The sequence below is a fragment of the Coturnix japonica genome, chromosome 3 (genome assembly GCF_054131305.1).
Source record: "Coturnix japonica strain WE chromosome 3, WE-NBRP24, whole genome shotgun sequence".
NCBI lineage: Eukaryota > Metazoa > Chordata > Aves > Galliformes > Phasianidae > Coturnix > Coturnix japonica.
Window position 1 is genome coordinate 11,657,400 of NC_140665.1, and position 12,961 is coordinate 11,670,360.

Consider the following 12,961-nt stretch of genomic DNA (forward strand, 5'->3'; position numbering starts at 1 on the left):
CAGTACAGAGTGCTGATAAATAATACCCCCCTTGGATTAGCAGATTCACGTCCTGGATTGTAACACTTAATCCCCTAAAGTCATCTCATTAAAATAATCAGCTTGCAATTCAGCCCATTCTAGGAAGAGATGTAAGAGTAGCTTGTCCTGCAGCCCACATCCTCTGCCCCTCAGAAAGCAGAGGCAGAACCTCCTTCCCACCTCCTCTAGGCCCAGAAGTGGTCTGGACAGCCTGAAACTGGTTTCATGTAGGCAAAACTGGAAGGAGATGTCTTGCAAAGGAAAAAAATAATGCAAACAATAATACACAAGCAAGCTAATCTTCAAGTGTGAAGTTCGAAAGAAACCGTGCCCTACAGGGGAAGAACACTCTTCCAATCAGTGCTATTTCAAAGGCAAGTCAGACATGGTTTTGCATCACTTCTTTAAACCAAGTTTCACCACCTTATCTTACTGTAAAGAGCAGGAGTGAGAAGAACTTGCATAATGCAGCAGAGACTTTAGACTTGCATTTTTTATGTTCTCATTTTCCCCTGTGTGTCAGCCTCACGCAGTTATTTGCACACAGTTTAACTCTTTGCCAATACAAGCTGGCTGTAGCTCAGCCATCCATCTCCTGGTATCAAAGAGCCATCTTCTAGGAATAATAGTACGGCAAACACCACACCAGGGACACAAACAGCAACCTGAGCAGCCCCTCCAGCTTGAGGCTGTCAAATACAACCAAACCCAGCACCAAACACCTTCTCATCACACACCCCCTTCACTACCAACCACTTTTCCTACCTCTTCTCTATGCCTTTCCTGGCCACCAGCACAACCTGACACAGCCCAGCATCCCCCTCCTAGCTTTTCATACTTTTCTCATTGTGTTAATGAGAAGACCAGTTCTGGTAAAGGCAATTCTGCTCTCAAACCTTCATTTACCTGTTAAGCCAGGTCACTGACTGGTAGTTGTAGGGTCTCACATAGTTTGGGCTGTCCCATTTAGTGTTGTGCTTGGCCTGTTTTCCTTCCCTGAGCAAGGCTAGAATCTCTTGTAACCAAAGGCTCAGAGTAAAGGTTCACTGAAGAAAACATGTGCTTCCTGGTCTTTGTGCATAGAGGAGCTTTTGCTTTTTCCCTCTCAGAAGGAGCTCATCAGAGGAGACGTGTAAAGGCTTTGTATGGCACTGACACCATGCCAGAGATATAAAACCTGACCTGGCCTGGTCTGGATAAACGCTTCTCAGTGATGGACTAATGGAAGGAAACAGAATTAGTAGTTGTGGCTCAGGGGCTTACACCATTGCTATGGGGCCTGCTGAACTGGGTAAGGTAGTGCTCAAAGCCCAGACATCACCCTGATATGCTGGTCTGTCTGCTGCAGAACTAAGGCTGTCAAAGGTGGGCACTTGGACAAGATAAACTCTTAAGATGCATCCATCCATCCCCATGGCTGCTGAAATACTGGGGCACCTGGCCACAGAAATGCCTGGAAGGCTGGCTGTGGGATCAGGCTGCTCACACGGTGATCAGGCACCAGACCTCTCTTCTCAAAGTGAACCATGCGATTAAGCTGAGGAAAGAAAAGCATCATCTTGTTTACCCAAGATCTACAGGATGCCCACAGCAGGGATCTGAAGTGCTTTAATTAATCCACGCTCACAAAGCCCGCTGCTGAGAGATGAGCAGGGCAAGCCCCTCCAAACACCGTGAGCTCCTTCTTGGCATACATCACTGATTTCTGCATATGGAGAGAAGCAGGAGAAGCAGGGGAGAAGACAAGGGTTTAATTTTAGCCCACAAGTCCTGTGTGTATCTTCTTATTTTTATTCTTAACTCCACATAAAAATAGAATTTCCTGCCGCCCGATAAGGGATTCCTGTTTTTCTGTGGGGCCACCTCCTTGGGAAGACAGTGGCTAAGGGGTTATTGATGGCTCTTCAAAGTGCAGCAGATCAACAGTGCTCAGCATTGACATTGTTCCTGCTTTGCTTCAGGGGGAAATACATATATATATATATATAAGACATTTGTACCCCTCACTCCCCAGATAAAATACAACCAAATTTAGCGTTTCCGGAACTCTGTTTTGGAAAATCTCTGTTTTGCCTAAATATTTTTAGTAGTGGCATTTGGCTTTGCATCCTTCCCAGGTATACGTTTGCAATAGAACAGCAAATTCCACAGGCTCGGAGGAGGTACATCTTTGCCCTTTGAGCTGGATCATCAACAAGGAGATAAACACAAGGTCTAGAGAAGAGATTCCCTCCCACCCTCTCCCCCCTCCATGACAGCTCCCACACTCCCATCCTTCTGCCGCCTTGTGAAACACCCTGGAAAACCCAAACCCTTGTGAAGTGTGCATGGAAACTCAGCTGGCAGCTTGGCGCAGCTTCTGCAGTGCAGGTTGGAAAAGACCACTAAGATCGTCAAGCCCAACTGCCAACCCATCCCTGCCGTGCACACTGACCACGTCCCTCAGTGCCACATCTCCATGGTTCCTGAACACCCCCAAGGACAGTGACTCCCCCACATCCCCGTTCCAATGCCTCACTGCTTTTTTGGGGGAAGATTTTCCTAATATCCAACCTGCAAACAGCACCAGTGTGGGCTTTTGCTCTCCCACGCAGAGACAACCGGTGCTGTGCAGTAAGCACGTATTTGCTCACTCTCCCCCTACCCTGCTGCTTCTATTTCCATCAAAACCACATTTTTAGTTCCCTTATGGCATATAAGGGACATTTTCATCGGTTTTTCCCTGAGAAGAGGAGAAGTGCTTTGATTTTGTCTTTGGAAAATACATCTCAGTTCTCTCAACTGACCGCACTCTCAGAGAAAATCTGAGCCTTCGAAACAGGAGGAAGCGTCCTGCCACTGTGGGAAGTTGCACACCGATGGAAACCCATCACTTCTCTGCAAAATGATGACACAGAAACCCACAGAGCTGACCCCCACGCTGACCCAGCTCATCGCCACCAAGTCTGCAGCTGCTCTTCTGCTTTCTAAAAACGGGTTTTCCCACTACAGAAAATAAAGCAGTTGACTTAAATGGCACCACGTTGGAACACCACTCTCAGCCATAGGGTTTGGGTGGTGCTGTGCAGAGCATTGGAGTCAGTGAACCCTGTGGGTCCCTTCCAATTCAGGATATTCTATGATACATTGCCTAATTTGGATGCACAACACCAGGCATGAGGAACACCAGATTGCTGCTTATAAGCGCAGCTGAAGTATTTGGGCTTTTTCAGACTCAAACTTCTTTGCCTTTAGGATCTGAGGTGCTGCAGAGTGATGAGAAGGCTGTCCACAGCCCATTGGGAGAGCTGTAAGTGAAATGCACCTTGGCTCCTGCAGGGAGACAAATGTGATCGCACCAAACACGATCACAATCATCTGAGAACTGAATACTGCATTGATTACACCAGAAAAGAATTCACATTCAAATCAAAGCAGCACAGCACAAATGCTGCGAGATCACACAGAAGGGCCTGGATCCCATCTCTAGTTCTGACCAACAGGAGTTTCCAAGAAAGCAGTAAATGAGGACCAGCAGCTCTCAGGGACCTTGGAAGCCCCCACAAGCTATGGCTTAAGTGTATCTGGAGTTGGGCATCTAAAAGTCTGACTGTCCACTGAAATGCCCAATTTAGGAACAATGAAACAAATAATGGGGGGAGGCAGTAATTTTTGGCTGCATTTGCTAGCTTTGAATGAGAGAGGAAAATCATTTCCCCTCTTCCTCCTTCCCAAATGATGATAATAATAGTAAAAAAAAAAACACCAACAAAACACAATAGGAAGAGAAGTTTCTCTTTTCTTCACTTTTTGATAAAAATAACCCAGAGGAAATGTAAAAAAAAAATAAATAAATAGGAGAATATTCCTGTCTCATGTTGACATCAGGGAGGAGGATGCTTGATGCAGCTGAAGGTACTGATGCTTTACCAAAGCTCCTGCCCCAGGGTGAACCCCACAGAGCTTCCTGGGCCAGGCTGAGCTGGGCAGTGATGGAGCAGTGCTTGCCTTCCCCCTGTGCCAAGAATGTTCCTATCCCTTAAGACATCCCAGCTATGGAGGGGCTGTTGGGCCTCTGGGTGATGCATTTTTCTCCCCACATAACCTCTCCCTTGTCAAGCAAAGGGCTCTGCAATTACTCTCAGAGTAGTTTAAAAAATGATAATAAAAAAAGATTTGTTTTAACAACTTTCCTGCTCGTGCCTAGCAACAGTGGGCTGCTCCCACAAAGACATTTCAAGTATGCATTTGGTTTCCAGGAGGGTGGCATCATATAATAGGGGGTGTGCAAAGCATCCCGTGGTTTCACCCCACTGCACGGTCAAGTGGGAGAGAGCTCCCACCCCACAGACTCAGCCCAGGGATGGGGATTCTGTGTTGGATGCACCCCCAGCATCAGTGACATCAGTTTCTATGGTGGCTGTGCTTTGCTCCAGTCAGGTCTACTTGTCCCAAGCTTTCTTGCCCCCAGAGTGGTAGATGTGTGTCATTTTCCTTTCACAGGATGCTGCACAGCCTTATCTAAATATAAACAACCTGTGAATACACGGTGGGTTATTGTCTGGGTAAAAAAAAAGTAGTAAAGCAAACAGATCTTAAATATGTTTTCCCCTGCTGTTTCTGGGACAGCAACACATTTGGGATCAGCCTCCCATGTTCCCAAAAGATGTTACTCATCCATCAGCAAAAACATCCCGCAAAGCCTGGTGTGGAGTAGCCCAAGCATGCCTGGCTGCCCCTCCCTAAAAACCACTGCGAAGGCCAAGATCTCCGAGCATTTGAGAAGACGTTGTAGGAGTAATGGAAACAAACAGCCACCAAGAGAAATCTCACAGCCAGCAGCTGAGCTTGGCATCGTTCCCTTGGGAAATGAGAGGAGCAATGGGCAGACATCTCAGCACAGCCCTCATTCCACAGCTAAAACTGCCAGTTGCCCAGGGTTCACTGCAGACTCCCTTGCTGTATTTCAGCCTCACAGCCCCAGCTCTTCCCCTGTGCTGCAGTGTCCATCATGGTGGGCCTGGAGCAGCCACAGCTAGGCCCAAGCCAATACCTCGGGCAAGGGCAGTGCTGGGAGAGAAGAGCTGAGCTGACAGCACCAGTGTTGAACAGGGAACAGCTGATTTGAGCCCCAGCTCTAAGTCTTGACATGGGGAGACAAAAGCCAGGCTGACAGGAATATCATGGCTGAGAGAACGGAGGATGGCAGGATGCACGACACCCTGCTCCACGTCATTGCCTTCCTCTCAGCCCACATCTCCCCATCCCTGGGACCCACAGCAGGAACAGCAAAGCTTGGCTACAACTTTTACAACCCAGACGTCCTTCTCAACACCTCTATGTTTTTTTCCACCACCATCTCCTTGCCAGGAAGCTCTGAGCTTTGTTAGGCCCAAGTTGCTCTGGTGTTTTACAGCCAAGCAGTGCGCAGTTAAACTAGGCCTGGTTCTGCCTCGGCCCCTCCTCACCACCATGAATGCTGATGTTAGGTGCAGCCAGTACTCAGTTTAACAGCTGATGGAGTCAAATAGCATGAACCATCACTACATTACCAACAGTTAATAGCACCTTGTGAAATTCTTGCACAATTGACTTAGAAAGATCAGGTTCTGGGCCCTGACTGTACAGCATGGCAATTGCAAAGAACTTTGGGTATTTATGACCCTTATTTAAAACAGAATATAATCTAAAATGTATGTTTTCCCCCAATTACTCTGCTCCAGAGTACTAAAAGCAGTACCCTGACTCAGCCTATCACATAAACATCCTGCTGCCCCCGAGCAGCCTGATACTGTCTTCCTCCCAGGATGAGGAGCTGAATAATAAGTGACAATCACAGCTCCTGCTGCAGGAAAACAGGAAGCTGGAGTTGTACAACCCCTCTAAACACTGTCCTACCTGCTCCACTCCTCAAACGCGACACAAACTTTTTCCTCTCCCCTTTCCTTTACTCTGGTTCAGCAGCAGCACTGGATGCAAGTGCTGGAAGATATGGACACAGACCTAGTGCACCATTGTCTGGTGGAAGCAAGGTGGAGAAACATCCCAATTCCCCCACCAAGAGACACTTGTACTCAAAGCGGCCAAAAATGGATGCTCCTGGCTATAACTCTAAAATTACCAGAAGTCTGAAGGAGCTGCTGTTGTCAAAGTGCTTCAGCTCAAAGTGGTGAAGTGCTAAACATTGTCCTGAGCTGCCCCACTCAATTAGGGCAGCCTCATGAGTGTGCATTGTGACCTGCAGTAAGTCTGTTCCTCTCGTGGCCAAGTGCAAAAGACTCATCCCACTCCAGGTGATGCTCTGGGAACAGGGCAGCTTGTTCTCACCTGGCTGCTGCCACATTTCTGCAGTGACTGGTCCAGCTTCACACCGTTTGCTGCTCTGAGATGACCAAAATTTGGATGTTGTCTCCGAATTTCCAAATGGTAGCCTTCCAAACAAGAAGCGGGAGAAAAAGAAAGCCTCCGATCTGCTTTTCCTTTATCCCCAAGGTAAAAAATATCCCTTGTTGAATACAGCAGTATTTGTCATCACCTACAAAAGCTCCCTTTCCCACGAGCAGGCAGCGGGACCTGCCTTCCTCCGCTCACATCTGCGTGCCACGAAGGCCAGCATCAGGAGGAACAGTGCTTTGGGTAGGTCATGGTCACACAAGACAATGCTCTGCAAAATTCTGAAGTGTGGGAGGAATGTGAGAAGGCTCAGGACGAGGATGTTTATTGACACAGAAGAATATCTCCAAAGGGTTTGAGTCCTATGAGAAAAAAATAAAGCGAGCCCAAGGCAACACAGCTTGAGCAATTGGTTGGGCTAAATCTGGAAGTCCTTACTCAGGTGATCCTTTTACTTGTTTAAAGTATCAGGAAGCCTTTTTCTCACATTCATAGCTGAAATAGTTTTCCTTAAATAAGGATTTACAGGTGAAGCTTCAAATGAACTCCCTAATTCCTTTGTACAGCTGTGTTTCATAGCAGGATGCGTTTTCCTGTCTGGCTCAAACTCCAGTCCGAAAACGATGCTGCCCTCTACAACATGGGGCAGGAAGCCTTTCAGATTGAATTCTATTGGCCACCTCTGAGAGGTCTATGGAAGATGAGTGAGGAAAGCCCAGCTCTAAGTTTCAATCTGAAGTGTCAGCAGACATTTGAGAAAGGTTTCCAGCACCAAAACAAATACCCAAAACAAACAGAAAAACCTCAAGGACAAAAACGTCACTGTATTAAGCATATAAATAGCAGGCCCAAGTTAGAGAGAGAGGAAAAAGAGTCTCCTTTCTTCTCTCTGTCCCATCCCTACCTTCACAACAGTCTCAGCTGTATGCAAGAGGCGTCTCTGCAGCTGCTGCAACAACACAAGATTAATGCTGCTGTGAGTGCAGTCTGCTGCTGGTGTGGAGGAAGCCACTGAATGTCTTTTGCGCAGCCTCTGAATGGTGCAAGGATGCTTACACCCACCCTTGCAGAGCTGCAAGCACATTTGTCTCCTGTGTTCCTCTTAGGAGACCCATACTAAAATACCCTTTATTAGTGCTGCTTGCTCTTCATGCATTCGGAAAGGTACTGCCCTTCTGTCAAGTGCTTTCACTCATTAGGACTGCAGCTGGGGCAGTCCCTGCCAAAACACTGTGGTTTAGTGCAGGAAGACAAGCACAGCTGGCAGCCGTTAGGTAAGAGAACATGGGTGGTTCCTCCTGCCCTTCTGTTTCTTAATCTTACTGCAAACCTTGCTGTTTTATCTACCCATTGCACCAGGAGGAGTGAACACAACAGCTGGGGAAGGGGAGAAAGAGGAGGTACACCTCTTGTGTGTGTTCCCTTTTTAGGGCCATGCTCTACCCCGTGTCTTCCACAAAGCAAGGAACGGTCACAGAATTTAAGCAGCTTCCAGTGCAAAGGGCACAGACCTGGCACCTGATTCTGGATGTGTCCCTGCTGCCCCAGCTCCCGCTTTAAAGCACCCACAAGCACTGAGCTTGGCAGGATGTGCAGCCTTGCACTCACCTGTACAACCCTTCTCCCAGTCTGTGCAGCTCCTTATAGCCAGTGCTGCTGACACCCTGAACAGCATTTCACCACGCAGCTATACTGATGGAGAATGACACATCTGTTCATGTCTCACCCCACCTGGCTCTGCATGGGGATGCTGGTGCGTGGCTCCTTTCTGATGGGGACTGCAGTGCTGTGGCACATGCAGTGTGGCCGAGTGCTGGGGATGGTTCAATCTCCGATTTCAAAATTGGATTCATTCTTGTAAATGTAAAGCAGAAGGCAACGCTGTGTGTTCCCTGCCCCTTAGCCAAACAGCTGCCCAAACAGTACTTTAACCCAGGCTCTGGGCGTGTTTTGCCTTAAATCAACACGGGAAGTTCCTGACACCCGTCCTCCATGCCTGCACCCACTCGGTGTTGGGGGCCCACTACAGCACCACCATGCGCTTCTTCCTCCGTGTCATCATTGTAGCCACCCTGGGCATCACCACCCTTGTGACCTGGAAGCTGCTCCTCTGGACCCCAATATCTGGCCAAGAAGGTAATGTTCACAGTGAGACCAAGCTGCTCCGTGCCACAGGAACAGCTCTCACCACTGGGGCCCTGTGGCTTTATGTCCCCAGAGGGGTTCTTTATCTCAGGGGTGGGGAAGAACAAGGTGTCAGGCTCGTGGAAGTAACTCGAGAAAGCTGTGCCATGGGGAAATGCAAGGGAACAAGGCTCTGCTCCTGGGGGAAAGCTGGAGGGGGCTGGGTGAACTGGATAAAGTACCAGCTACCTGCATAATGCACACTCCCCTCCAGTCCCTGCCAATCCTGGGCAAAGCCACGACTGTATTTTGCAAGTGTTTTGGGTCTGGGTGCGTCAAAGATGACTTCAAGGTAGCTTCAAGCATTGCTGCATTCTTTCCCTGCATTCCTGGAGTCCTTTTTCCATAGTTTTGAGAAGGGTTTATCTTCCCTGTCTGAAAACATCCCCAAATCCGTGGAAAATATTTAACTTCCCAAGGACCCAGAAGAAACCATCAAAATAACATTCCCCTCAGGGCTGCCAAATGCCCGCACCAGGCAGCTGTGCTGGTACTAAACATACATCACAAGGAACATATTCATCCCTGCCTTGATGTGAGCCTTAAGCCTGCAATGGCTTCATCACATTGACAGTAAGAAGATAAAAAGTAAGGAGCAAAGCTGAAATTGGACAAATTCAAAGCAACTGTCGACTGTCCTATTATTGGCTCTCACTCTCCATGTATGCTTTTAGCTTTTTATTTGCTTTTTCCTTTTCATCTTCAGGAGAAAGAGCTTTATATGCCAAAGTGATGCAAGAAACTAAGCCATGTGGATTCCTAAATCACCTCTAGCTACAGAGAATGGTCTCTCACTTTGGTATATGTTTAATATACCAAATGTGTAATGATGTTTAAATGAGGTTTAACTCTTAGTAGATCCCAAGGGGCTTGTAGGGGGTTGTGTATTTATATATACAAACCAATTCACCTTTCCTTGGTCTCTCTGAACACTTCTGATTCTACTTGCTCTTCGGCAAGCTCACCTCTGCTGAAAGAGAGGGGTTAAAAACAAAAATACAGATTCAGCAGAAAAACAGATCTGTAGCACAAAGCTACTGTTTTGATCACTACTCAAAAACCTGTGGCTTGGGAAAAGCAGCGTCTGGGCACTTGTGAGCTCTCATAGTCATAGGGAGCTCAGAAACATAAACCACCATCCCTTCTAACCCCGTGAAATAACAGCACTAACTGGAAGAGAGTCTGCCCACAGCATCTTAGGTGCTGGCTCAGGGTCACAGCAAAGCTTCCTTCATGTCTTGTGTTTGTATGGTGTTCCCCAGGTGACCTGGCCCCCAAGGCAGAGGAGGATTTCACTCTGACACTAGATACCTTCCTCCATGTTCAGCAGCTCAGGAAGAAAAGCCTGAAGGCTTTCTGCAGCCAGCCAGGCAAAGCCACCATGCTCCAGACAAGCTGGGAGGAGAGAGCTCATCTGCTCTCCAGGGTGAGGGTGAGCACCAAGCTGAACTTCCTCTACTGCCAGGTGCCAGCAACAGGGGTGGAGGGATGGCAGCAGCTGCTGGAACAGCTGGAAGAGAAAGAAAACTGGACACTCACAGCACCGCTTCCCTACCCTCAGCAGCACACCCCGCAGACAGAGATGAGCAAACTCAACCTGAGCACAATAGAGGCTGTGATAGGGTCCTACACTAAAGTGCTCTTTGTCAGGGACCCCTTCCAGAGGCTGATCGCTGCTTACCTGCAAAGCATGCCCAGCGGCTCTTCTTTCAGCAGCTTTGTCCAGGAAGCTTTAGACACGGGACTGCAAAATGCCAGCACGGCCTGGAAACCACTCGTCAGCCTGTGCCTGCCCTGCCTCATTCAGTACGACTACGTGCTGATGTTTGGCTTCCTGAAGCAGGAGCTGGGCCACCTGCTGCAGCGTGCCAGGCTGAAGGCTAATATCCACCTCCCCGAGCTCACCGACCGCCATGTGCTATGGACTTACAGCTGGCTGTCCAAGCAGCTGTTCAGCGAGCTGACCCTCCAGCAGAAGCAGCAGCTGGCTCATTTCTACCGCTGGGACCTTTCTGCTTTCCCATTTTCTCATAGCTTGCTGTCAGACCATCACAGCACCCCAGAGAGCTGGTAGGAATGCTCCATCTGGAGGGACCATTTCAGAATGCATTAATTCAAGTGCTGTGAACTAGATGAACTCTTGAAGAACCTCAACTCCATGCTATGTGCTTGTCCATGCCATAGCTTCAACTGACAAGGAAGAGAACTGAGATTGGCCACTGACACGGACAAGGCATCAATGCCTTTAAACTGCTAAGTCGCATTACAAGGTACAGGACCAAGCACTGGAGAAACACATGGTTTTGGGATGGCATTGGAGCTTAGAAAACTGCATACCCACTGTGGCGGATTGAATAGCTTCCTGCAAACCCAGCACTTGAGGGCCTCCTCATGGGCACTGAATGCACTCCCAATCCTCACAAGCCACCAAGGGCCCTTTCGCCCTTCCACAGGTTCCCAAACATATACAATTCCCTTACTTTCAGCAGAACTAAGTGTTGCCTTGGAAAGGTAGTGAGGCCATAGCATTAAGCTGGGAGACTGACCCTAGAGAGCACCCAGAGCCAATCCAAGAGCTTTGCCCTTGCCCTGTCCCTCACGCAGGCTGTTATAAATCACCTCGGGAACAACAATCAGTAACACTTCATTCCTCCCAGGTCCTTTCTCTGACGTCCTCTGTTGTTTAAAAGATGAGGGGAAAAAGGAAATAGGCCAAATGTGTCAAATGAATCAGTATCTTGTTGGAAACCTTAGCATCTCTCGTTTTCATCTTTAATCAGAGAGGACAAGATAGCACATCAACTAAAATTCCATCCATTCCCTGGCATAGCCCTAGGCTTGCTGTAGACAAAGACATCCTCTTTAATTTAGGATAAATCAGCTATTGGTCACATTTTAAGATCTCCCTTTGAACCACTGCCATTACATATGTAAGACCCTCATCACAGTTAGCTAACATCAACATTCCTCCTTATCTTCCTCTCTGTAGTGGCATGTGCTAAGGGGTCATAGTAGGTCCAGCCCACTGTCTGTCCAGGTTCAGTGCTTTTAAGTCCCTTTTGGACTAAGAACAGGTGATAAGGTGATAATTCTCCCCTAGTACAATAACCATGCAACTTCATATTGTCTTGCAATGAGTGTCTCCCATCCTTGCAGCAATTCTAAATGAAGCTTGTAGGATTTCCAGTTACATCTAGATAATGTTATCTTCTACTCACTCTTCATTTGAATCTACAACACAGCTATAATCTGGCAGCCATCTTCTCTCCTAGAGGAAACAGAGTGGGAAATTAAAGTGTGAAAAATCTATGAATCACAGTAGCTGAACCACCTGAACATGGATTGTTTTCTTCCATTATAGTCCCACTGCCTTGTGGTCCCTCTGTTATAAGCCTGGTTTCACAGGGAGAGTTCACTTCCCAAGCTTTCCATTCACACATGCCGAGACTATGGCTTAAAGATCACCGGCTCAGCAGAAGGGTGCTGTAAAGGGGAGAAAAAAAGCTGCAATAAGCAAGAGCAAGAACAAATGAGGGTTTGGACTTGGGTTCAGGTGTTCCCTTCAAGACAGGTGACTGCACCACTGAAGATCTGTTCTGAGAGGCTGCTGTATGAGCTGAGATGTCTGTGTCTCATGGCATCGGGTCAGATGCCGTGCCTGGCTCTAAATGAAGGTCAGATGGTAAGCACTCAAATGGACTGAGAATATGAACAGTTGTCATTCTCAGTCCTGCTATGTGACTTCTCCCATGTGGATTAATAACATCTAAAGACAGAATAAAACAGCAAAAGAAGCAAAACGTGAAAATTCAGATGCAAGATCTTGGCACCGCAGATCTGGGGAAATAACACTGCTGAAAGTGGCAATCACAGTAGCGTCCCTACTGCCAGGGAAATGCAATGAGAACTTCAGGAGAAGACAGAGCAGCAGCGTGCAGGCTACTTCTGTTCCTGTTTACAACAAAGAGCAGCACTCATGTTTCTGGGAAAGAACGGAAAAGCATCCTGAACACAGAGTAAAGCCTACATAATAAATTCAACTACTCTGACACACGCGTTATTTCTTTATCAGACACTTACACAAGCATTGAGCAGTTAAAGGCCTGCAGATCTTGCAGATATATCCTGGGTGAATAAGCAGCCTTGTTCTTTGGGCAGTCACAGAGAGGACATACAGAATCCTGTTGGGGCATCTCCAAACATGAGGGTTCCGTACATCCCAGGCTCTCAAATGTACAAGTTCCCTTCAGGTGAGCAGTACAGATCCTTCACAATAAAGAGCCCAAGGCCTTGGACAAATGCTCTTATCCACAGAAACTTCCAAACAAAGTTACATTCATTACACACTTTTGTTCTTTTCTGCACAAGAACAAACAAACAGCGA

The 12,961-nt window shown here is 47.6% G+C and overlaps 1 protein-coding gene across 1 annotated transcript; it reads left to right on the top strand.

Annotated features, from left to right (window-relative positions):
* The first annotated feature begins 8,340 nt into the window (after window positions 1-8,340).
* On the top strand, window positions 8,341-12,626 carry LOC107310846 (carbohydrate sulfotransferase 9-like). The gene is made up of 2 exons (XM_015856851.3): window positions 8,341-8,529; window positions 9,840-12,626. The coding sequence occupies exons 1-2, from the start codon at window positions 8,430-8,432 to the stop codon at window positions 10,649-10,651; spliced, it is 912 nt and encodes a 303-aa protein (XP_015712337.1). The 5' UTR covers window positions 8,341-8,429; the 3' UTR covers window positions 10,652-12,626.
* Window positions 12,627-12,961: the final 335 nt, after the last annotated feature.